This window comes from Nematolebias whitei, chromosome 8, assembly GCF_014905685.2.
Source record: "Nematolebias whitei isolate Nwh7 chromosome 8, NemWhi1, whole genome shotgun sequence".
In the NCBI taxonomy this organism is placed as follows: domain Eukaryota; kingdom Metazoa; phylum Chordata; class Actinopteri; order Cyprinodontiformes; family Rivulidae; genus Nematolebias; species Nematolebias whitei.
This window is the reverse complement of record NC_056505.1, coordinates 7848284-7874834: the sequence shown is the minus strand read 5'-3', so window position 1 is coordinate 7874834 and position 26551 is coordinate 7848284. Positions and strand designations below refer to the sequence as shown.

At 36.9% G+C, this 26551-nt stretch overlaps 2 protein-coding genes across 2 annotated transcripts in view; both read right to left on the bottom strand.

The window, feature by feature from the left end:
* Positions 1–367: 367 nt before the first annotated feature.
* lrrc74b (leucine rich repeat containing 74B) lies at positions 368–15878 on the bottom strand. Its single transcript, XM_037680020.1, has 10 exons — positions 15789–15878; positions 13552–13714; positions 12893–13035; positions 10244–10376; positions 8508–8714; positions 4605–4714; positions 3244–3359; positions 2835–2913; positions 580–675; positions 368–499 (listed from the first exon to the last, which is right to left on the bottom strand). The coding sequence occupies exons 1-10, from the start codon at positions 15876–15878 to the stop codon at positions 368–370; spliced, it is 1269 nt and encodes a 422-aa protein (XP_037535948.1).
* A 5953-nt stretch (positions 15879–21831) lies between these two features.
* Positions 21832–26551, bottom strand: part of nos1 (nitric oxide synthase 1 (neuronal)) — a 43883-nt gene continuing 39163 nt past the window's right edge. The window contains exons 24-28 of the mRNA XM_037680214.1: positions 25376–25497; positions 24990–25138; positions 24554–24748; positions 22547–22665; positions 21832–21893 (exon numbers count right to left, since the gene is read on the bottom strand). Coding sequence (XP_037536142.1) covers positions 21878–21893; positions 22547–22665; positions 24554–24748; positions 24990–25138; positions 25376–25497 — 601 coding nt within the window. The 3' untranslated portion in view covers positions 21832–21877. The remainder of the gene's footprint in view (positions 21894–22546; positions 22666–24553; positions 24749–24989; positions 25139–25375; positions 25498–26551) is intronic.

Here is a 26551-nt window from a genome sequence, read left to right as displayed (position 1 = left end):
TAACATCAAATCTTATCATATCGAAAAAGAATCACATTCGGTACATGAACTGAGTGCCCATTTTTACTGACTTATTTGACAATTCTCTTCAGGCGATGTCGAAGTGTCTTTTTTGTAAATAAACGTTAAACCAGTGGATCCCCTCTAAAGTAATTTTATATTGAACTGATTGGGTATTTAACAAGTTTTTATAAGTATAGTTTATTTAAAGTGGTATGTTATTGTAGCTCCTCGAAAAGTAAAAGAAAAAATGTACGGAAATGATTTCTGCAAGCATCCAGCCTTTGATTCCTTCGTCGATTAGGGAAATAAAATTTCAGGGCTTCACAAGATTTCAGAGCTCTTTGCTGGAATGTAAGTGCAGCAGTTACTCTAACACTTTCCAGGATTTGGCTTTTCTGAGTGGGCCAATTGTGCCTCCATGTTTCACTCTGAGTGCAGAAAACGTTTTTTTCACTGCCGTATACAAGTCTTCAAAATCCTCGTTGACTGTGATGTCCTGGAGGGAGAGAGACGCAGGTAAAAGGTTTGACTCCTGCATTGAGAGGATCTGTTTTTCTAGAGGAATGTTTCACTTACTGAAAAGTCTAAAGTCTCTATTGATGAATCTGGGTTTTCTTGAAGAGACTGAAGGATCTTGGAACATCCAATGTTCTGGATAGGATTCCTACCGACCTGACAAGAAATACACAACATGCAAACATTCATTCCTCGTTTCTGTTTGTTCTGAAAGTGCAAACCTGTTTAATATTTTTCAAGTGGTTTTGTACTGTATTTCTTCAGTCTTTCAACATTTTTCTGTAGACTTCGACTGCTTTTTCACATGTCCTCCATTCATTCTGTGAACATTGTCAGAGGTTTGTTTTTGACTTGACTCTTGACTGTTCATGAACCAGTGGACCAGATCTTCACCCTGGTTGAGTTGTTAAGATGGTAAGAACTAAGATGAAAGATAAACTTCTTAATTTACTGGTTTGTCTTGGCACCAGCCCTCACTCACCTATGGATCATACTGGACCAAACAAGATCCTGAATATGACTCGTTGAAACAAACTTCCTTCATAAGATGATAAGGCTAAGCCTTGTGGATAGGGTGAGAAGCTAAATTATTTGGGTGTATTATGGAGAAGAGCTGTTGCTCGTGAAGGGAGTTGGATGAGGTGGTTCAGGCATCTGATTAGGACAGCTCCCTCTGGAAATTTTTCCACTGAGAAAAGACTAATAGACCTAAAACTTACTTTAGGGATCTTATATCCCCTCTAGCCTGGGGATCCCAAGGTAGAAGTGCTTCGGAGGAGAGAGATGTTTGGGTTTCCTTTCTTGACTTGTTGACCCAATCACAGACAAGTGGACAAAAATGGATGGGTAAATAAATAAATAGATAAATTAACTCTGATTTATGAGTCTGCTGGACACATGAATCTCCTTGGATAAGCTCTCAAATGAAAAGCCAGGTTTGTGGCAAGACACGGAGCCAGGTACTTTATTACCAGGCTATCACAAAGACCCAATTCAATTCACAATTTTTGAGTTGATGATAAATAGCAAAGATAACAGCCTGACAAACATATAAAAAAGCTTTTTAGCTTTAGCAAGGTGAATCCCAAAGAACTATTACTTGAAAACTCTATATACATTCAGTGATTAAATGGAGGGTGATTCATCTCTTAGGCCTTGTGTTAGATCTATTTTGGATGTTTTGCCATTTCTTAAATGCTTTACTTTAAGGTACTGGTTATTTCTGCTATAGATAGTTCTGTCTTTAGGCCTGGCACTTGTCTTGTGATGGACCTACAACCTGTCCAGGGTGTAACCTCATGCACAATGACTGTTGAGGTAGGTACCAGCTTACCCGGTGATCTGGAAAGGAACGGCAGGTAAAGAAAAATGGATAACGGCTTGGCACCTCTTCATTTGTACTCCTTTTGCTCACTTTATTCAGTTTTCGAGCATACACTGTACAATAGGCTGCCATGGTCACTGACAGGGACTGAACAGAAAACGTGAAAAAGCTGCTAAAATATAAAGAGAACTTTAAAAGACACTCAGAAATCCTGCTGGAGAGTTATTGATTTATACCGCTGAGAAAGACCACAAGGTTGCCTGCTTGCAATGTGGATGATTATAACATTTTCCTTGGGTAGAACTACAATAAATTAAAATTTCTGCCTCTGTACCAAATTGATTATTTTTATTATACATTGAAAAACGCCCAATGTTTGCTAGTTTAGATGTACTTGAGCCATAGTACTGCTATTGTTTTTGCTTACCGCAGGAGGTATAAGATCAGTTTGATGGAGGTGTGCTCCTCTTAAAGGCAATTTCTGCTCCTCAGTCATAAAATGCATGCTTAAAGGAGAGAACATTTCTTTTTATGTAAGTTATATTAAAGTGAATTGAACACACATTTCATTAAAGGATTCCAAAATCGTTTGTACTTCGCACACTTAGTTAAGCAAACTAAAGTTTTAATTTTACTGATGTGTTTTGCTGAAATCATATCTTTTTCACAGCTAAATTTCTCTATTATTTTTCTGTGCTGCGATGGATTTTTCAAATTAGAATCAATCAAATATTTGTAGATCCAAGTTTTAAACGCATTAGTAAATAAAATAAATTCTTCCTAAACCCACACCATCTTTATGCTTTTAACTGAATTCATTGTTGAATAGAACTTTTTTTTTTTTTTACTCGTATAACATCATGACCAGGATGATTCACCTGCATTACTGACACAAAAGCAAAGTACAGTGATCCATTTATTTATCCTATTTTGTCCTCGGATTCCCCCCATTGCTTGTAAAGCTAGAACCAATTTCTTTTCAGCAGCTTACATTCAGGAATCTGATTGTCTTGTTTTCTTTGAGGCCCATGGCGAGATGGATGGCTCCCTCAGGGGGGATTCGGTTGTTACTGTGGTGGGAAAATAAATGCAGAAAAGAAAAAAGGTGTTGAAGCGTAATGGAGGTAATTGTAAAGCTTTTTTTTTTTTTAAACTGTGGTAATAGTTCAAGCAGCAAACAAAAAACATTTGAAAGGAAAACCTGGTTTCACTACAAAAGTAAAGTTTAAGTATTTATGGTGATGAAAGTCTTTAAATTAATGAAAAGCTGTAATTTTTGTGATTTTAATTAGATAGAATTTGCTGAAACGTGTCATATGTGTAAATTTGATCTGAATGAATGGTTAAATAAAATGTTCAGTTATTGTTTCTCATCATTTGATTAGAAGAAAATCTCATACCTCACGTTCAGCTCCTCCAAAACATCGTTGTCTTTGAGAGCTTGTCCTAAAGCAACGGCTCCTTCTTTACCAAAGTCATTATTTGACAGATCCACTGATCTGAGATAAACATTTCCCTAAAACACACGAGAACAAGAAACTTTTGTTGAAGAAAAGTAGAGGCACATTGATGTTTTCTAACAGATTTTGAACATTTAAACAAAAAAGTTGTTGCTTTTAGTAAACGGAATGTAAAGCACATTCATTTCATGAGCTTCTAATTCATCTTTTATGCTATAATTTATGGATTTGAACCTGGATCGTCATGTTTCAGGTGTTTTTCTTAAAAAAAAAAAAAAAAAAAAAATCATACAATTGTGGGAATTTTTTTTTTGTAAAATGTTTGACTAAGTTTTCTCAAAGTGATCTGTACCCAGTCAATAAATGTGGTAAAGCAACATCTCTTGGATGTATGAAATATTTATTTATTTTAGAAAAAAAAAAAAAAAAACACTAAACTTGAATAGTTTTTAGGTTTTGGGGTAAGAACTTGAAAAATAAAGATTGTTTTTGGCAATTTATAAATTAGAAATGTATTTTTAATAAAGCTTTACTGAGTTCCAAAATAAACACAAACACTTGTATAAGAATTTTCTTAACTTTAGACCAGGGTTGTCAAACTCACTTATTAAAAGGGGGCCAAAATTAAAACCTTTTTTAAACTAAGGGCCAGTTTCAGAATCTACATTAACTCAAGTTAGATACCCAACATCTTGTCTTGGTTGCAGGTTCCTCAAAAAGGGTTTGATTGGTCTCATTTGATGTATTCTCATGCACTTTTGACATCATAATCAAAGATTATTGAAAAAATTCAAGTGAAAAAAATATTTTACTTTTAAAATATAATCTTGTGGGCCAGAAAAGATGTCAACAAAGGCCACATTTGGCCCCTGGGCCTTGAGATTGACATATGTGCTTTAGACCAAGTTTGAACTTTTGCCCATTTTTTTAACGAGTATTGTAATTTTTTTTTTAAAGAAAACCTGGAAAAAAATACAGTTTCACATAATACTAATAGACAAATAAAATGAGCAAAGATGGCGTCATATAAAATTGTTAATATTATATTACAATCATTACATCGTAACTGCTGGTTTACACACTTCAAAGTTGGCTGCAATAGTTTGTATAATTACTTGAGAAGATAATTATACAAAATGTATGTGGTTTACAATGAATGTCAGTGTTCTGTTCTAAATAGAATCAAAATATACAAATTTTATCATTTTTGTCATTATATTTTAAAAGCTCTCAGTGATGATTGTATTTTTCTTGCATTAGGGGAAAAAAACAACTGATCAAACATAAATTTGCAATATTACCCCAAGGCCATTAGCCAACGTGACCGCTCCTCTCCCTCGAAAGCAATTCCAGGCAAGACACAGAGATCTCAGCCCCATGTTTTCTGACAGATAGTTGCCCAGGGTTTGACCTCAAGATAGGAAACAAATGAATAAAACATGAACAAATAACAGCACAATATGATTGTTAAAATCAGGTCTCTCTTGTAAATGAGTCCCGGAGGCTCAATGGGATTAACCTGTATAAATAAAGGTTGAATGAATAAAACGTCACCCTGTTTTTCTTCAGATTCACCGGTAAGCCTGATTTCCATGACTTTAACACATTTCTGAAAACAGAAAAATTTGATGTTTATTTAAATGAGTTAGTCACTTCCACACTTCTTTTTTTTTTATCTTCTAGTTTTTTTTTGTGTGTGTGTGTGTTTTGGTATTGAGTGGAGAGTGGAGAAAATGAAAAGTATTTTCATCATCCCTTTCACCAACACAAAGTGTGCACTTGACAAATGACTGCAGTTGGATATAAAACCATAAAGCATGAAACATGTTTGATTTTTTTCCCCTCACTGTGAAGAGAACTCAAAAAAAAAAATCAGATTTTTCAGCAGAAGCAAAAGCTGCATCGAATATTTGAGAGTGAATCATGCCTGTAGGTTTGACAAAAAGACACCACGACATCCAGTTTTCCCACAGACTCGTTTTCAATTATCAATACGAGATCCTCGTTGTCCCGCTCTGCCATTCTCCCAGAGGACGCCAATCAAAAAGCTCATCCACATGATAATTGGAAGAGGTTTTAATGAAAGCAAGATGTTCCTGACCTTTGAATGCCACAGTCCTGCCCATACTTGAAGATAAGGCTCCACTAATGTGGCAAATTCTTTCATGGGAATGGCCTTCGAAGAAGCTAATAATAGCAAACCTCGAATATTGTCATCTCCACATTTTCCACCATAATTGTTCGGTTTATAGGGCGCTATTGTGTATTCAATTATCCTTTAGGAAGACAGAGGGCTGAAATGTTCATTGATGCTTTCAATGACTACTTGATTATATGTGGTCATTTGAAGACAGATAAAGAAGGATTTTTCATCATTAAACAAATGCATTACTTTTTTTTAATCTTTGAAATTAGGCCCCAAAATTTGGATGGATTATTAAAAAAAAAATAAATAGACAAACAAAAAAAAAAAATAAAACCTGGTACAGATATATCGGTAGTTTACTTTTTAAATTTAGAGATATTTTGGCTTGTGTAAAACAAATGGATAAAGTTCAGGCGCAATAAGCTACCCTCTTCCGTCACACCTAAAATTAATAACGCACAAACAAGCAATATGCCGTCTGATCTGCTTGTTCAAGGATTCAAAGATTCAAGGTTCTTGTCATTCGCACCCCATGTGGTACATGTGGTGGAATGAAATTGTGTACACAGGGTCCCAGTTACGTCCAACATCCATCCATCCATCCATCCATCCATCCATTATCTTTACCTGTTTATTCCAGTTTGGGTCACGGGGGTCGCTGGTGCCCATGTCCAGCAATCACTGTGCGAGGGGCGGGGTACACCCTGGACAGGTCGCAAGTCCATCACAGGGCCACATAGAGACACACGAGACAAACAACCATTCACTCTCTCACTCACACCTAGGGACAATTTAGAGTTACCAATCAGCCTAACATGCATGTTTTTGGTCTGTGGGAGGAAACCGGAGCACCTGGAGAAAACCCACGCATGCACGGAGAGAACATGCAAACTCCACCCAGAAAGGCCCCTGGACCGGGGTTTGAACCAAGGACCTGCTCGCTGAGAGGCAGCAGCTCTACCAGTTGCGCCACCGTGCTGCCCATTATGTCCAACAATAAAATGTAAAACAAAAACAGTAATATGATCTAAGCTATGAACTAAGAAAAGCATCAACTAAATATACACTAAGCACTAGCAGCATAAAAACATTACGTCCAACAGCAGCACAAACATGAGTCTGTGTGAGAAGATGAGCACACATGCTCCTTCCAGGAGGACCAGTGCTGGGATCAGCTACTTTATTTGGGCCTCCCTGGTGTCCTTATCAATGGCCCAGGTCACAACTTCAATTGTGCATAAAGAAGGAAGAATATTTTCTTCAGTCTTAGGGAGATCTGAAGAAAAGAACTTATGAGAGTGCATCAGGTTATACATTTCTTGAACCGGGTCTATAGGTTATGGTAAAATTGAATCTGGCAAAGAAAAATGACCCACAAGCTGGACAAGAGTTTAATCTCTTAGCATTTTGAATGTAGGCCGGGTTCTTGTAAACAGTCCAAATGTCTCCACTCTTCGAGAGCTAGTTTAATGGCTAAAAGTTTATGATTGCCCACATCGTAGCTTATGTCTGCCTAGATGATCGTAGAGAGAAAAGGGCACAGGGGTGGAGTCTTTCATTACTAGAAAACTTTTGGGACAGGATGACTCTCATTTCAAAATCCGTTTCATCAACTTCCAAAACAAATTGGAGTTTGATATTGGGGTGTGACAAAATGGGTGCAGAAGTATATTACTCTTTTTACTTATGAAAAGCTGAGTTGGCCTCCAGAGTGCAGTTGAACATCCAAAGAGTAGAGGTAAGTTGTGTGAGAGGGGCTGCCACTAAGCTGCGGTCTCTGATGAAGTGACATGAAGTGACGTATAAGTTGTCAAACCCCAGGAAGCAATGTAATTGCATGCCATTCTCAGGTACTGGCCATTCTGCCACTGACTTTACCTTTTTGGGTCCATCCATACCTGCACATTCTCAAAAATAAAGAGAGAATAAGGAGATCAATGGCACGGTCATAAGGCCTATGAGGTGGTAGTGAGAGAGCCTTCCATTTACTAAACACTGGAGCCAAATCGTAACTGGGAGGAATTTCAATGGGATTTTTTTCAGCATTTTCAGGGATCTTGACTGATCACGTAATAGCTGATCATAAACACTTTTGAGAACATTTTTTATTCCTTCTCTCTATTCTATTTTCTGCCCAATTGATTACCAAATTATGTCTCTTTAGCCGGTGGTAGCTCAAAATAAATTTAGGATTAAGGTATATCTTAGTACCCAGAGTATTGTGGGCTGACTGAGAGAGACGGACACATCCAAGTAATGCGCAAGTGATTTTATTTAGTGCTCAAAGGGTTTAGGTAGGATCTGGAAGGGAATGGAGGGCAGGTAAGTATACTTGTAGTAAAAGTAATTTTCCACAGTCCAAGATGAATCTCTTACTTTCTCCTATTTGTGTGGCAGACCTGGGGAGGAGGGTGAAGGATCCCAAACTGGTGAGGTCCAGGAGGAGGTTCCATCAAGGGGTTCTACTTAAGGAGACTGGATGTCCACAAGGAAGAACCACAGAACCAGGACTAGAAAGCACAATGGAATACACAGGTTGGTTTATCTTATCTTAGAAAGTAGCATAATGTTCCAGTGGAGGAGAACGGATCCAAAGGTCCTTAAGTACACCAGAAGCTCATCCGTTAGGGACTGGATCAGCTGTCATGGTATGGCTTGACCTTGTCTCTCAGAGAGTCTGCAAGGAAGTGGTTACAGAAAACATTGGACTCCTGCAGAGATAAAAGTGGCTTAACCAGAAAGTTTGCACTTGAAGTGGAATGGGAGAAATTTTAGAGATCGGAAGTAGTTTTCAACATAACTATCATTCCACAAAACAGATGAAATTAAATGATAAACATTAGGAGACTTATTTAGATATTATTTGAGACACTTATTGATGCTGTTTGTGGATGAAATGCACAATTTTATTTAAAGAGAATGACTGTAAAATATATTCATGGCACAAAGTTGTGGTTTTATGAACTTTTGAGTCATGGGTAACGTTTTAGTTTCTGAAAGGCTATGCCTAACAGAAAACACAAGACAGTTATAATGCAAAACACATTTATTTTTCTACCTGCATGGTCTCCCAGAGCATTGCAGCTCAGGTCGAGGTGCTGCAGCGTGGTGTTGGAAATCAGTGCTGGGACGAGATTTTCAGCAGACTGGTCTGTGAAATGGTTTCCTGACAGATGCAGGCTCACCAGGGTGTTGTTTACCTTCAGCATATTAGATATGGCTCTGGCACCAAAATCCCTGAGATTGTTGTCAGACAGGTCCACTTCTGAAAATTAAAACGCAAATGGAACCATTAGAAGAGGACCGTGCCAAAAGCATTACAATTTTGTTTGGAACAAGGGTTCAAAAAATGAATTATCCAAAATTTGAAAAATACATGGCTGGGGGTACAGTTTCACAGCTTATTTGATGATGCATTCATAACTATAAATGGTACAGACATTTATTCACTGTCTGTTGTACCCAAAGCAGACTTTCACATGTGCCTTATGCTGACATCGTTTGTAAAGTGTGGCAGTAGTCTGTTTTTACTTACGGAGATCAGTGAAACATTAGAACTATGTAGTTTTATTGCCAATTAAGAAGAGCAAAAATATAAATATTGCTTAAAACCATGATTGGATTGATTTTCTTTTGGCCTTTTGATTGCTAACCTAAAATAATTTATTGTTTATTTTCAATTACTTTTGTGATTGCTGACAACTTGTCCACATAAGCATCTAAGCACCATCAATTTGATTACAGTGGCATGCTGCAATTAACATTTAATTTAAATGACTACTGGTTGAATGGTTGTAGCCACACTAACTGTGGAAACATGTTTTAATAGAGGGCTGCTGAAGGCATGCATGAACTTGTACAACTCACCCATATGAAGAACATCGTACAACAAATATATGCGGTTAAATGCAAACTGGCAGTACATTTTATCTGACCTGACATAGGTCTTTGGAAATGTGCTGTTTTTTTTTTAAGTTTATTACGTTTTTAAAAACAAAACAATTCAATATACAATAAGAGATACAATTACAAATAAAATGAAAGGCAGCAGAAATTTTTTTAAATAAATCTTATAATATAGTTTTAAAGAGATAATATTAATAAAATTGCTGGAAGATGGACCACCCATCTTTAGTGAGTTTTAAATAGTTGTAAAAATGTTCACACAAATAAACAATACCAGAGTTGGTTAATATTTCAGATTTTCAAAACTCAGTAATATTAAAATATTGGTATTTAAATGTGTGCAGCACTACAGAAATTTATTTATTTATTTATTTATATTTTCATGAATTCATCAATCATGTTTCCCATCTGACACGATCGAGGAGTGCTACAGCACCCCTGCATCCCTACTTCCTACTTTAATGTAAACATTGTTCTGCAAGTGGTCTGAGCTAAATTTGTTCCTTTGGTTAAATAGCACTTGCATAAAGACACCGCGATCTTTCCTTTAACGTTTTATTTCTCTTTTTTAATGAAGCCATTCAGGTTTCTGCATGCGCGTCAATTAAACGGTCACTAATTCGTTCAATTGTGAATGCATATAATTGGATTACCACTTAAAGTTAAACAGTGTTGTATAGTAAAGCACATTAACAACAAATTGCCAGTTAATTGTAGGAGCCATCCTGCATAGATTCTGAGTTTCTGAACAAAATCTTTAACAAAATGTTTTCCACTAAGAACACTGACCTAGATGTTAACATGTGTTGATCATGTAACTCGTATGAAAAGTGATGGTGACACCATGAACAACGCAAACTGTGTGTTTTGAGTGTCCAGAACAACTACCTGTGATGTAACAATTTTTCTGTAACATCTTGGCGATAGCAGCTCCACCCATTCCTTCCATCCAATTATCTCGCAGGTTCACCCGCCGTATTGAAGTGTTGGTTACCAGGGAAACCGCCAGAGCTTTGGTGCCCTGCAAACACGCAACCAACCCCACTGTCACCATCAAAATGAAATTCTTCTGCTCAGTGTGTTTCTTTTTTATTATCTTTATTCCAGTTAAAGGAGTGGATGCAGGTGGGCAGAGAAACAGAAAAGGAAGTATTATAACCTGTGCAAGATACATTAAATAGAAGGGAGCCATGTGGAGGTGGGGGTCAGAAATGAAGCTCACTGTACATAGAATTTATACTTTCTAGCAGACTTCAAAGTTGAATGCTCAAGTTTTAATGTTGACCTGCCTTGATAAATGTGCAGAAGCAACATCATAAATTCGTCTGAATACATATAATTTTGCAGGATTTGAAAACCAGTCAGTCTGCAAAAGAATGGAATGGTACCATTTGGTTTTACACTAAATCTTAATATGTCAGAATAATGTTCAAAATAGTTTTTTTTAATGTTTTTATAGCTTCTATTTTCACATTTTCTCAGAAAATTGCTCTAGATTTGTTCCATTTTTTCTTCAGTTTAGTTTAATCCCATTAAATCTAAGGATGTTTATAAACTACAATTAGTTGATGCCTTCTTAATTCTTTTTCTTTTTTAGTGGTACATTTAATTATTTGTCCAACAATTGACTTTAGCGTTGTTTAAAGCTAGCTGTCCCTTTTACTGTTTTCATGTGAAGTTAATCATTGTAAACTATGAAATCAAACATTAAAAAGTTATCATTAACTACATCTAACAGTGCAGCTAGAAAGATTTTACTCCAATTGTTAAGATATAATTACATGCATTTCTGAAATGCAGGTACGCACTTCGCGTAAACAAATCACTCGGCTGTATCGGCCAAAAACAGTGTGGAAGCTTGTCATTTGAATGACCTGCATTAAACTGGATGTTGATAACCAAATATGGTTAAATCAATCATAGAAACCCAAAGAAGAGGTTTAGTTAGTCACATGGACAAACTGCTCAGTTAAAACAAGAGACTAGACGCTATTTTACTGTTCAGACAGACAATGATCCAAAGAATACGACGAAAGCAACTGAAAAGATTCTGAAAGCAGAAAGTTGAATAATCTGAGACATCTGTGTGCAATCACCGGGGAACTCAAAATCCGGTACTTTACCTGTAGACTAATGCAGCAAATCTCACAAATATGCAACTAAAAACAGGCTGCAGTAACGGTCCGGTAAAACTTCAATAAAGAATGTTTACTAGTTAAACATTTAAATCAGCCATTGCTTTACAGAATTACAAAATATTAATGATTAGTTTTTGGTTATATTCATTTGTTCAATTAACTTTTACTTAAGCTAAATCCTCAAAACGACTTCTAATAGAAAATGTGCTGTTTAAATTATAGGAAAATGGTGTAATAGACATAAACACATACAAATGAATCCATTTAATATTTAATCTGAACTACACAGACTCTGTTTCTTATAAAAAAAAAAATTTGTAAAAGTCTTCAAAGTTCACTCGCATAGCTCACAATGTAATACTCTCCAGAATTTCTCATTATCAGTGCAGTCCCTGCAGGAGAACGTGACTTTGAAATTCACAGAGTGAAGGCAAGGACTCATCTGTGAAATCTTTCTTTAGCTTAAGATTTTCAAATCAAATACAGGTTTCCACAAAAAGCTTAAAATATTCATTGACGTGTTTCAAGAAAGACGTGTTTCATTTGAGTAACTCCCCTGGAAGAGGAACGTCAGAAATAGACGTTCCTTTGCTTTAAAGCTGGTTAAAGTTATACGACCTATAAAACACCAACACAAAGGGGTAGTTCAAATCTTTTAAAGTGAGGTTCTGTGTGAGCGCCGTGAACAATTGTAGATAGCTCTTTGAACAACCTCAAATTGGAGTTTGTTAAAAAGCAAAATTATTCTCAAATGGGAAGTGAAATATATTCAAAAATAACGAAAGAAAGAAAGTCCTGTTAACTTTTGTAACTAAATGATCAGGTCCATCATATCCTGGATGACTGAGAATCCACACTAACGTTATACCAAACTCCATTTTGAGATAAATTATTTATTCAGATAAAATTAACAAACTAATTGCTAATCTTAAAGAGTTTGAAAATGGATTGCATAGCATTTATGCCCAATATTCCCCCACAAAGTAAACATATAATGCAAAACTGAAGGTGATGTAAAAGGTTTATAAACGTGTTCATATACTGTAAAAAGAGTTTAAAGTGGCAACAGTTCACTTTTCTTCTTAGCACCACTGAACTCAAATATATTTCTCTGGAATGAGACAATTAAAACTGTTATCTACAACAGGTAAAACAATAATTGTTCTTATTTCCACACAACCCCAATTTAAAGAGTTGATCCTTTAAGTCACACTTGCTTGTGTCCAACAGTTTAATAACAAACTGTAATAAAAAGTTGATAAAATATGCATCTGGGCTAAATTTGTTCCCGCTTTCCATAAAATATGAAAAACAAAAAAAAGCATCAATTATAGAGTAAATGCTCCATTTTGTTGCCAATACAGTAATTTTCCCACAGCCCCTAACTTTATTTCAGTACCTGAGGTCCAAGTCCATAATGCTTCATGCTCAAATCGCTCTTTTGCATGTTTTCCAGGAAACGAGAGGCAGGCGCCACGTGTAACCTCTCACAAGTCTTCCTGTAGTTCATCTTTTCCATCAGAGCATCTGCTTCTTCCTGATCTGCATCGTAAACAAAGACAGTAGCGTGCACACTAGAAGCGGCCAACGTGTCTCCGACAGAAACATGAAGATGAGGCACTCTCGGCCCGATGGAGGGCTTTTTGAGTTCCATATTGAAAATAATTTTGTGGCTGATTTTGCCCAAAAGCACATTCATCTCATTCAAATCAGACAGTTTTCAATTCTGACTGAAAGGGAAGCCTGACACAAAGACTGAGATGAAGTCATTAACATGCAGAACAGGACTCTGTATGTGGGTGAGCACATGGAGGGTTTTCTGTCATATTATTTTTTCCCCTGAAAACATTTCAAATTTGAGAATATTAGACAGATGAGGAAAATATGCAACAGATGGGGAGAAAGGAGGGTTTTTCCTTTTCAGTGCATGCTCTGATCAATAAACACAGTCAAAATAAATGATAAAAAACATGTTTGGTTCCAATGGAAAAAAAATAAAATACACATCTTATTACAAAATCTGCTCTTATTTTTATAAAAAATAAAAATTAACTCTACCTCCAAGCTCTAAATCGGTGTCCCAGTCCTCATCAGACTCCTCTCCTTGACATTCCCTTCCTTCTTGCTGCTCTTTAGTCGTTTCACCTCCTTCGTCCATGCTCTGACCCGAGCGTTGGTCTTTTGGCCCTTGCACACCAACTTCTGTCTGGATCCAAACTTTCTGGGTGCAGAAGGAGAACCTAACGTGTCATGACTCTTTAACCGTCACCGTGGCTGGCAGCCTGTGTGAACAAACATGGTGGAATTTCCTCCAGTAGAGCAAACACTGATCCCTGTTCATCATCCTGCATCGATCATTTTCACTCAGGTTTTCTTTAAAACTCTTTCCTACCATTCCTTTTTATGTTTTTAATCTTTTGAACTTAAACTTTTTTGGTTTTCACTACTTTTTTTTTCTGAGCTAGAGTTATCTTTTTCACATTGTCTCAAACTTCACACAGTTTTTATTGGCCCATGTTTTAAGTGCTGCAGAATGCATCAGGATGCCATAAGCATTTTCCACTTGTGTACAGGCACCAAGTCTGGCATGAAAAACACCTAGGACACTTTTTCATAAAAGCTGAAAAACAAAGATAAAGGCTATTTTTCAAGATGGCCACCATTAATATAAGAAAAACTGCTTTTCCCTGTAAAATTTATATGATTCAGGCGTTCTTGCAAAACTGAATGAAGTGGCAGATGCACACAACTTTGTGCAAATATGATGAGTAGAGCATGGTCCTTACGTGTCATTGTCAAATTTTAATGGCAGACTTTGTTAAATCGGTCAAGATCCGTACAATATTTTGAGCAATAAAGCTGTTTTCAAATGGTAACCTTTGTAGACATTCAAGTCACTCATTTATGTTAATAATATAGTTTAACGCTGAAAAGTTTTATTTAATCTAGTGTCAAAACAACTTCCAAAGGCAGCCATCTTTAAAAAAATAAATAAAAAGAGGCTTTTTTTATGTGCATACAATGATTTTTGGAAATATACGTACACATTTGTGCCAAATTATTGGTATCACAAAGTAAAATATTGTTTCAATATTTTTTTCTTCTTCTTTCGGCTGCTCCCTTCATCAGGGGTTGCCACAGTGAACTAACTCGCACGAAGACATGGCAGTTATTTTTGTTTACACCAGATGACCTTCCTGACACAACCACAGACTGTTTCACTAATCTACAGTACTAATGGTACCATTTAACATTGTACTGGTACTGTACTTTTTTTTTAACAGAACTTGATTTGTGCATAAGTTTTATATTTCAGAGAAAGTTACTTCTGGATAATATTTTCCATATTATCCAGAAGCAGTCATGGGACTTGCAGACATTAAAGCATATTTAAATGCATCTTGCCGGCTGTCTTTCATGCAAAAGTTTTAGATGGAGAGCATCTTGTGTCGAGCAATCACATTAAGAGCTGTTTTGAAAGTAACATTATGTGTGATCTTGCATGCCCTTTTTAGTTTTAACACTGCTAACAAGACCACGCCGCTAACCGAGCCACACCGCTAACAGTATCATGCTGCTAACTGGACCATGTTGCTAAGATAACCTCACTGTCATCAGAACCACTCCGCCAATAGGACCATGCTGCTGTAGATGTATTTCTTTTTCACTTCTGGTGCCTTGTTTTTCTATTTTTGTAGCATGCTTTGGTATAGCCGAACCGAACTCATGAGGATCGTGCTGCTGTTGTTCGGTGTATTGTTTTGCACTATTAATGACTAGCCTATATCTTAGTTTATATCTTAGATCCTTATTTATTTTTTCTTTTTACACTTTATATTTTTTGTATTGTTGGATTCAACTGATGGGACCCTGTGTACACAATTTCGTTCCACCTCATGTACCGCATGTGATGCAAAGGACAATGAAGAACCTTGACTAGGAATTAGAGCATAAGTTGTGAATCACTCTCGGGTACTTCCACTCCAACCTTTTCTCAGCTGGCAGGCAATTAAAGGATCTTGGGCGCGAGCTGGTGAGATCTCTCGATGAGTAAACATGCGCACCCACATGAGCTTATAGTTCTTTGTCTTTGGCAAGAAAGCAGCTGCACTGAGAAGGTTGTTATGGCCTCCATTTTTACAGCCTATCATGCTTGAGCAGGTCTTTAACATGCCTTCAGTTCTCACACAGTCTCTTCACATTGTCTTGGTGACGTTTTAATAATTCTGCTCCTAAAAGTTTTGGAAACATTTTGTCTGCCTACCTGGTTGATCACACTTTGATCAGCTTCTTACCTGCCCCAGCAGCAGTTCCTCTTCTTCCATTTTTGTCTCGTCTTTCAGAACCAAAGGCAGCAGCAACTCCAACTTCGTCTCATGAACCATGACTTTAATACCGATCATTTGCCATCCTGAGACAAAAATCTGTGATTTGTGGAAGTTTCCTGTTGTTCTTGCTTTCAGCCAAGCAGAAAAAAGGTCAATAATTTGAGTGGATTTGAGCAGAACCTGGTGCATTTATGTTCTCAGGTAGTCTATACTTCAGCTACCTCAGTCCTCCAGGGTCAGCACGAATCCAAGTGCTTGTGTAAAGTTTGGACAGCTTGTTTTGTTGACAGGTTGCTATGGTGCCACGTAATATCTTTTCTACTTCGAATACCAGCTCTCTGAGCCGTGACAACCAGAACAGGCAGGAGGAGAGGTAAAGGCTTGTTCAAGAGAAAATTCTTCGAAAACTTAAAGTTTGACCTTTAAACTAAAATGCTTTAATCTTAAAGCTTCTTCTTCTCCAAGAAACTTTTCAGTTCTTTTATAGAAAAAAAAAACAAGCAAATGTGTCGACATATTCTGTAAATGCGTCTCTTTATTTGTAAGTAAATGCAAAGTCCTTGCAGTTGATGCAACGAAATGGAATTCTGCTCAATCAAGTGCACAACAAAAGGTCAATAAAGCAGAGGCTGATTGGATCAGAGCAGTAGCAACGCACAAACACGGAAAGAAACCCACCAAGAATGTTTGTTTTATCCAGGCAAAAACCAGTAGCGCTGCCTCACTGACTGACACAGAGCTGGTAAACGCACAGCGTTTTGAAATACTCAAACAGGAAACTAAAGCTCACCATGCATTTCTTCACTGCTGCTGTTTTACCCTCATTCCTGAAGGACATGAGAGACGACGTACAGGAAAAGCACTTCTTTATTGGAATCGAGCAGGATCACGGTGTTCATTTGACATAAAATACATTCTTAGAAAATACTGAAGTGACGCGTTTAAACTTTGTCTTGTTTTACTGTTGCACATTTTACATCAATCATTTTGGACCGCTTTAATTTCATTTAATTTTAAACTAAAACTAAATGTAGACAAAAAGGAGACATTCATCCAAAATGAAACGTGGGAATCAATAAATTACCCCGCCGTAACAAGATAGCTGATTTTGAAGGGAATAATATACAAAACACACATTTCCATTTAAAAGCCACATTAAAATCTTTTAAATCATGCATTTTTTATTTGAATGAAAGCACACACAAAAAAATGAACAAGACTCAGAAGTTGACAAGAGAAAGTCACAAGTCGATGCAGAATGGGTGATTTAAAAAAATAAAATAGAATATTTACAAATTACAACCCTGACTGACAAAGCAGCAGCAGAAAACCTCAGCAGTTGAGTCCGTTTTCTTAAGATGAGGAAAACTTCTGTGAAATATACAATAGGACTGAAGGGATGAGATCATTGCTAAAAAGCCATGTGTGCGGTTTCCTGTGAGCAAAAGACCATCTGCAACATCAAATCTGCATGTTTGTGTGACTCGGAAAAATAGTCATGCATTTTTTGTCTTTTATCTTACAAGGTCAAAGACAACACACAGATATGGGGTGCCGTTTGTAAAGTTACAGTCAAAAATCAACATCAATATTTTTGGCTTATTTAGCTTTTAATAAGGAAAATATAGGTTTTTTTTTTTTCAAAGTTATATTTCACCATGTTATTCATTCATTTATAAATGTCATAGTTCCAAACTAAATATTTAATTTTCAAGCTAAATATTTAGTTTACAAATTAAATACTTAACTTGCAAGTTAAATATTTAGTTAGTAAACTAAATATTTAGGTGTAAATTAAATATTTATTTTCAAAAGTTATTCCAATCTGGCTTCAAATCTCTCCACAGCATTGAAACTGCTCTACTGAGGGTTTTTAAGGACATTTTCCTAGCCACTGATGCAGGTGATTCTGTGCTGCTTGTCCTATTGGACTTTACATCTGCTTTTGACACCATCGACCATGGGATCCTCATTTCTAGGCTAGAGCAGTGGGTGGGCATCACATGGTCTGCCCTCATTTGGTTTAGGTCCTACCTCTCTGATAGAACCTTTTGTGTCAGTATCAAAAAATTCAGTTCAGCATCAGCAGCACTTCAGTGGGGGTACCGCAGGGGTCCATCCTCAGTCCCCTTCACTTTTCATTATACCTGCTGCCACTAGGTGCTATTTTCCGCAATCACAACATACCCTTTCATTTCTATGCTGATGACTGTCAAATTTACTTCCCCCTGAAGCACAGAGGCACACGCTCTATTCAACCTTTTCTTGATTGCCTGGCTGACATCCGGGACTGGATGGCTTTAAACTTCTTAAGTTTCAACAAGAAGAAGTCTGAAGTCATCTTGTTCCATCCCAATGGCACGGCCATGAATCACTGCATTGACCTTTCCTCTCTAGCTTCGTTAAAGAAACAAAGAGTCACCAATTTGGGAGTGATAATGGACCCTTCCTTAAAACTTAAGTCTTGTAAACATGATTGTTAAAGCCTGTTTTTTTCAGCTGAGGCAGCTGTCTAAGCTGAAGCCCATATTGTCCAAAAAGAATCTTGAGACAGTGATCCATGTGTTCATAACATCCAGGCTCGATTACTGCAATGCACTTCTGTTTGGAATCAATCAATCCTTCATTGCACGTCTACAATTGGTCCAAAATGCTGCAGCCCAATTTTTAACTGGTACAGGCCATAGAGAAAACATTACTCCAGTTTTGGCCTCCCTGCGCTGGCTACCCATTCACCTTCGGATCCAGTTCAAAATACTCTTGTATGTTTTTAAATCACTGAACAGTTCTGCCCCATCTTATCTCACTGATCTTCTACAGCCATATGTCCCACCGCGCTCTCTGAGGTCAGCAGACCAGATGCTCCTTTCAGTTCCAGAAACCCGTCGCAAGCTCAGAGATGACAGGGATTTCTCTGTTGCAGGTCCAAGACTGTGGAATGAGTTGCCACTGCGTGTCAGGCAAGCTCCCACACTCGCAGTCTTTAAGTCTCGCCTGAAACCCACTTTTATTCCCTTGCCTTTGACACGGTGCAATTTGTTTTGATCCTGTCTATATTCTACAGTGTTGGCCATTTAGTTATTATCCACTGCTATTTGTATCTATATTTTTATTTTATGTTTTCCTGTCCGCTGTGTTTGTTTGTTTCTATTGTACAGCACTTTGGTTGGCCTTGTTGTTGTTTAGTGCTCTATGAATAAATTGGTATTGTATGGTAAAACTAAACATTTAATTTCAAAACTAAATATTGTCCAAGCTAAATATTTAATTTCCAAACTAAACATTTAATGGCTAAGCTAAACATTTAATTTTCAAAATATTTAATTTGCTAACTAAATATTTAACTCTCACTTAAATATTTAACTTGTAAGCTAAATATTTAACTTGCAAGTTAAATATTTATGTCTGAGTTAAATATTTAGTTAGCAAATTAAATATTTAGTCTAGGAATTAAATGGAATTAAATTAAATCAGCACTTTGGTTGGCCTTGTAGCTGTTTTAAGTGCTTTATAAATAAATTGGTATAGTAAAGTGGTATGGCAAATGTTAAGCGTAGAAATTAAATGTTTAGTTTGGAAATTTAAATGTTAAGTTTTGAAATTAAATATCTAAGTTACACCTAAATATTTAGTTTACTAACTGTATATTTAACTTGCAAGTTAAGTATTTAGTTTGTAAACTAAATATTTAGCTTGTAAATTAAATATTTAGTTTGTAAACTAAATATTTAGCTTGTAAATTAAATATTTAGTTTGGAACTATGACCTTTATAAATGTGTGAAAATACAACTTTGAAAAAATAAAATAAAATAATTAAAGGCTATATAAGCCAAAATACTGATCTTAATTTTTGACTGTGTAACTTTACAAATGGCACCCCATACACAGAATAAACAAAACACATACCTGAGATCATGCTTGTTTACGTCCACTCATACAGAGATGTGCATTTTGAGGATGATTTCTTGGGCACACACACACACTAATGCCACTAGGCAGTTTACAGTGATAAAGTGTTGTTTAGCCACAAGGTATAGCACAACCCATGCAAACAGACAGACTTCATGTACCAAATGTTGGCAAAGAGTTAATGTAAGGCAAGAGGCAGAGAGCTCGGAAGCTGCAAATGCAAATTGTAAAAGTTGGCGATGAATGTACAAGGTGAAGCTGTCAGGCGTGCAGCATCATTTGCCTTCCTTAATGTTTTTGCAGTGAGATGTTCCATTTAGAAGAGGAAATACTTACTGACTTGCTAAAACTGGAGGAGAGAACAAAATGCTACAGCCAGGAGGCAATCAGCTTAACAAAAAGACTGAACGCATGGAGTGGAAAAGTACATTTAAAGCTTATCGTTTTACATCTTGTGGAGTTAAAAATAAACCTCTTTTTTTGTGTGTAGCTAGATTTATGGTTTGGTTATAGTCTTTAAGCTGTGGCACGGTGCTTTGTTCACTCACATCCTGATGTTGAGAAGGGACTTCCTGTTTGTGGGGAAAAAAGTGATCATCTCACTATTTCCCATTTAACAACTATTGTATTTATGTACTTATTATACGTACTTATTCTAAGAAGAGTTTAGCATTTCGAAAAACTCCTTCGCATTTTGAGTCTAATTTAACAAATTTTAGGTCTTTCGTGTACATCATATTTAAACTGGCCTTAGTTTGGCATTAAAATGATAAAACTATGTGATTCTTTAGTGACCATAAGGATGATTCATAACAGAATCATTAACTTCTGCGCAGCTGTCCCAACTTGTCAATTGGTTAATTTTTGGGCTTTTCAGGTTTGAACGTTTCCTAAATATACACTACTTTTTATGAAAAAAAACTAAACAGGAAATTGTGTTGCCATATATGGAGGAAGTAGTTTTGATAATTAAATAAACAAGGGAAGAACATTGGAAAATCAATACTGGAAAGGCAAAAACACAGCTTATACTTATTTTACTTCCACCTATAAATTATATTTTTAGGGAACCTTGTTTAGTTTAACTTGCTCTGACCCTAAAGATCTCTGGGTTTCAGCATCCCTCTGGGACATTTTGGGTTTTAACAATATAACGATATGCTTTTTATAAAAAAAAATAAAAAAAAAAGGGGGGGGGGGGCTTTTGTTGCATAATAAAACAAATAAAAAAACTTAAATTCTACTACGGATTTCTTCATTTTAAATCCCAAACGTAGCTTGTAAAATATCCTCCTTTTACCAACATTATAGAATTGAACAAAACATGGTTACCACTGTGCACATACTGTCAAAACTGAAGAGATCTTTTTTTTTTTCCTGCAGATATAAATGAATTTAAGGACTGACTAAAGCTCATATTGGAGCAGCTGGTAAGCACCAGCCGAGAGACGGAAGCTGATATTATGACAGAACAAACCAACCACTAAAGAGCACTTGCACCGAGGCCGATGCATCCTGATAGATCGTCACTGGTGAGCTAAACAATGTGTTTATTTATCAGAACCGCCTTTTTCACAAATTGTTGAATCTGTTCTCAAAACATATGTTGCTTTTTCTTTATTTCCTGTCTGTATGCCACCTTTCCTGGAACTGCAGTCATCATTAATTACAAAAAGCCCAAATGCATTTTAATGGTCCCTAAATGTTTCCATCAAGTAAAGTTGACCCATTATTACAGATGTGTTTTTTTTTTTAATCAATGCCACACATTTCCTTGCAAATATATAACCTCAATAAAGCATTTTAACTGTAACAATAACACAGAGTATATTATACTTTTTGATTATAGTCTTATTTTTGTCATGCATTCACAATGAGGCAGGTCATTACACTAGGTGCACACATTATGAATTATCAAGATCAATTAGTCAATTTTGGAAGTATCATTGACAAGCAAAACATAACCAACAAAACATTTCCAGCTTGCTACAGACAAAGTTGCAGAGCCCAACAAAAACATTAACGTTGTATATATAAAAAAAAAGAAACTCATTTTTTACAGTACAAAAATTGGCACAGTATTCTTTAATCAGCGTAGCTGTGTCCTTCAGATTGGTTGTTTTCAGAAAGCTCTCGATTCATCAACCTACGAGCAGAAAACCCTGAGAGGAAAGACAAATGGAGACAGAAAAAGACAGACGGACACAGAAAAATAGAGACATAAAAACAGAGATGTTACAGCCATTACTCATCCAGCGAGCAGGAGCTTTGATGACCAAATGTGAAATTCAAGTGACAATCGACACAGGAACCATCATCTGCGGTGCATTATGTTAGTCTCTAATGAGCCATAGTGGCTGTGAAGGGCTCTTGTTTTACTCTCATGGCAAGGGTACACGAAGTGTATATCTTCAATATGCACAAATAATATCAGAAACAAAAACAGAAATGGAACGGAGCCATTCGCTTTTGCTCTAATCCTGTTAGTTTAGAGGCCCTGCGCTCCGCTGGTTTCCGTGGTAACCCGTTCTGTTTTCATGTGAAAGTGGAGGAGATATTCTGTTGCCAACAACTACAAGTTGCACACTGAAACTGACATGCAAATCAGCAGTTAAAAAAAAAAGCTGTGCAAATCAAGACTTAGTGATTATGACAATTTATTGGAAAGAAAGCTGACATTTATGAAACATTTCCTTTAAACCCAATTGATTTAAAAGCAATAAAATTCCTTTTAGTCAATTATTTACATTTCAGAGAACATTTTTGTCATCATTTTCACCAAAAGCGCCCATAACCGAGCACTCAACGCACTTACTCATCAGAGTCTTTTTTGTTCTCCTCAATGTAGGCGATGGACTCTGAGCGAATCCGATTGGTGACCTCATAGGTGCGCAAAGTGACGCCAAAGATGTCCTCATGGTAGCGGTTCTCATCCTGGTAAAAACAGAGCAATGAGAGTAGAGAAACAGAATGTCAAGAGTGAGAAATTGTTGGAAATGTACCGTTTTGAAAGAAAATGATTACATCGCTAAGCAGTGCTGCTAAACCCAACATCATTTCTTTATCACAAGCTTAAATTTTCAGCAACAGTTGTGGTAATGTGCATCTCTGCATGGTGTTTACTTCCACTACAAATTAAAGAAAAAAAAAAGAAGAACGACGGTAAGATTCAGGAAGTTCTTTGTCCCTCAAACCATCAGACTGTTCAACTTCTCCTGGTACAGTAAAAATAGAGCCTTGTAAATCTACAGCACCCCAGACACTTATTTAGGGTATGTGTATGTATGTATATATACATGTACATATGCATATGTATATACATGTATATGTGTATGCTTAGATGTGTTTGTATAGGTTGTTCATGAATATAGTACTTCCTACCACCTTGTGCATATGATCTTTTTTTTTCTTCAAATTTGTGTATTCTGCTTTGTTTTAGATTATGTCATGTGTTTTGTTTTCTGTATAATTAGAAAATGCTACCCGATGCCTCGAATTTCCCCCCCTGGATTGATTAAGTAGGTATCTATCTATCATATCTATCCACAGTGTCTGTCTGTCTGTCTTTTCTGTCTAGTCTATCTAATCTATCTATCCTGCCTGGCCAAAAAAAAGTTGCCACCTGGATTTAACTAAGCAAATAGGTACGAGCCTCCTATTGGATAATTACTGCATGGGTGATGATCTTTCAGCTGGCAACAAGTTATTTAACCTCAACTGGTGCAATGAGTTGCTTCTCATTTCTTAAACAACCATGTTGAAAGACACATCATGTGGAAAAGATCTTGGTCTGTTTGAGAAGGGTCAAATCATTGGCAGTCATCAAGCAGAGAAAACATTTAAGGAGATTGCAGAAACTATTAAAATTGGGTTAAAAACTGTCCAACACATTATTAAAAACTGGACGGATAGTGGGGACCCATCGTCTTCGAGGAAGAAATGTGGCCGGAAAAATATCCTGAATGATCGTGATCGGCGATCACTTAAATATTTGGTGAAATGAAATGGAAGAAAAACAACAGTAGCACTCAGGACTATGTTTAATAGTGAAGTAAGAGCATTTCCACACGCACAATGTGAAGTGAACTCAAGGAATTGGGACTGAACAGCTGTGTAGCCTTAAGAAAACCACTAAACAGTGAGGCTAACTGGAGAAAAAAAAAGGCTTCAGTTTGATAGGGAGCATAAAGATCGGACTCTGGAGCAATGGAAGAAAGTCATGTGGTCTGATGAGTCCAGATTTACTCTGTTCCAGAGTGATGGGCGCATCAGGATAAGAAGAAAGGCAGGTGAAGTGATGCAACCATCATGACTAGAGCCTAGTCATCAATGCAAGATCTTGGTGAAAAATTAATGCAACACTGGATGGAAATAGATCTTGTGACATTGCAGAAGCTTATCGAAATTTTCTTGTCAAAGAAAGCTTATCGAAACTTATCAAATTTAGTTGAAATCAGGTAAATCCCACTAAACCTCGAGGACTCATTTACAAGAGAGACCTGTCTAAATAAAAGTTGAATGAATGAATGAAACAATGCCACAGTGAATGCATGCCACAATCAAAGCTAAAGGCGAGCCAACAAAATATTAGTGTGACCTTCTTTTTTTTTTTTTTGTGGCGATTTTTATTTTGGCCAGGCAGTGTATCCATTTTCTTTTTGATATGCTGACAAAAAATAACTTTTAAAAAATTGATAAAAGGCACCTTTAACTAAGAATTTTCTATTATTCTAACAAGTCTGCAGTGAGACAACAACAATCTCAAAAGGCACACACTGATGATTGTAATGCTGCAGGAAAAAAAAAAAGTCTTATGTCTTACTCGAAGTTTGCTGACGTAGAAGCCAGCGTCTTCTAGAGTCATGTTGCCCTGCTGCTTGATGATTTGCTGAACAGTCTTGAGGACATCTCCAGCCATCGTAACGTCCCCACACACATAGATGTGTCCGCCATCCTTCCTCAGGCACTGGTACACCTTCTCTGCCAGATGTTCACGCATAATATCTTGAACGTATTTCTAACACATAAGAGGAGTGAAGAAATGGTCAGTGTGCATGAAGACACTAAATGTGCCAAAAACAAGTAACAATGTTCATGCATATAGCATAGGATAAAATGCATTAATAATATTTAAACTAAAAAGCAAAACATTAGTGTCAAGAATATAATTTAAAACGATATTTTATTGGTCTCATTCAGTCAGCCAAGGTAAGTTGTGACTGTTTAGTTCACAGATATAAGTAGCTTAGTGTTTGTACCTTTGGTTTGCCAGGTTCTCGAGAAAAAGCCGCATAGACCTCTGAAAACACATCTTTGTTCCTGGCCTGGATAGTCTCTTCCTTGTATATGTGGTCCATCTCTGACTGTCGACAACCGAACACCAGGATCATGGGGCACGACTTGATCCCTTAAACAAGACAAGTGGAGTTACTTTTCTTCTTAGAGAAAAGATGCAGTCTGCAGGTTTGTGCATCACAAAGGAATAGTTCTATTTGAACTATGATACGCACTTATTTTGAAGACTAAATCTATCAGCCTGTCCTGGATATGTTTGAGAACTTTTACTAGTGGTTCATGTGCTGGGCTTCTCTATGAGTTAGTCACAAATATGTTTGCGTGAAATGAAACTAAAAGTATGCTGAACCATTTTGTTCAAAGTCGAACAGTCTCTGTTGCCAGAAGCTTCTGAATGGAGCAATGCCGGTTCCCGGGCCCACCAAGATACACGGTGCTTTGTTGTCTTTTGGAAGTTGGAAAGATGGTGCACTAAAAGAAAAAAAAAATACTGTTAGTGAAATTATTTTAATCATTTACTGAAAAACAAACACTACCTCTTTGATTGCATTAACTCTAGTGCCTATGTGTTATGTGGTTGTGAAAAAGTTGGACAAAAAAAACAATACTTTGGTCAGGTGCTGCCATTTTGTAGTTTTCTCTCAGTAAGCCTCCACTTTATTCCCACTTATAACGACCACATTTCCCAGAAGGCAACAGGGCCCCACTCAGAAGCCCCATTTCCTTCTGCTGAAAAAAACGAAGATAAAGTTTTGATCTTATCGGTGCCCAGCGGATGCAGAGAAGCCGCACTGAACCCACTGAACCGAACCAGAACTGGACCCGAATCAGACCTCCAGACCCATCAGTGAATTTTGAGAGCTGGTAGTTGGCCCACGAGGACTTCTAAGCACGGACGTACTGAAGGTCCAAAGCTGTTTTCGTAGCCCATCGGGACATTTTTTGTCTAGACTTGAACTCAATTCAAACACCTACGGTCCCACGCCGGTCAACAGAATATCTGCCCTCCCCACAAATACGCTTCGGTGCTCAAGAGCTGCAACTGGACCAGAACCGGCTCTGCAGACTCAGCGGTGAACCCAAGAGCTGCGGGGATGCACTTGTAAGTAAAATTTATTAGCTACATATAAGTTTGTTGTTAAAATTAGTATGTTTAAGAGTTTAGAGGACTGATTGTGGGCTTTTATGCTGCAGAGTATTCTGCAGAAACAAACCGAGTCGACCAGAACCAAGAGCTGTTGCTGTGTTCTGCAGAGCTGCTGAGTAAAATTTTGTAGCTACATATATATGTATGTTGTTAAAATGACATAGGTTTGAGTTTAGAACATTGCAAGAGTGTGGGAAGGGTTTATAAAGCCTTAAAATATATACAGTATTAACACTCATAAATAGTGTACCTTCTTTACTTCGTGGTTTTTCAATTATCGCAGGGGTGGGGTGGCTGGAACCTAACACCCACAATAAATAAGGGCCTACTGTATATATATATATATATATATATATATATATATATATATATATATAT

Coding starts and splice junctions, on each gene's coding strand:
- lrrc74b (XM_037680020.1), bottom strand. CDS start 15,878: ATGGTTCATGAGACGAAGTTGGAGTTGCTGCTGCCTTTGGTTCTGAAA. Junction 13,036..13,551: donor CACCGATTTAGAGCTTGGAG/GTAGAGTTAATT, acceptor TTTACGATGCAG/ATCAGGAAGAAGCAGATGCT. Junction 500..579: donor TAGAGACTTTAGACTTTTCA/GTAAGTGAAACA, acceptor CTCTCCCTCCAG/GACATCACAGTCAACGAGGA.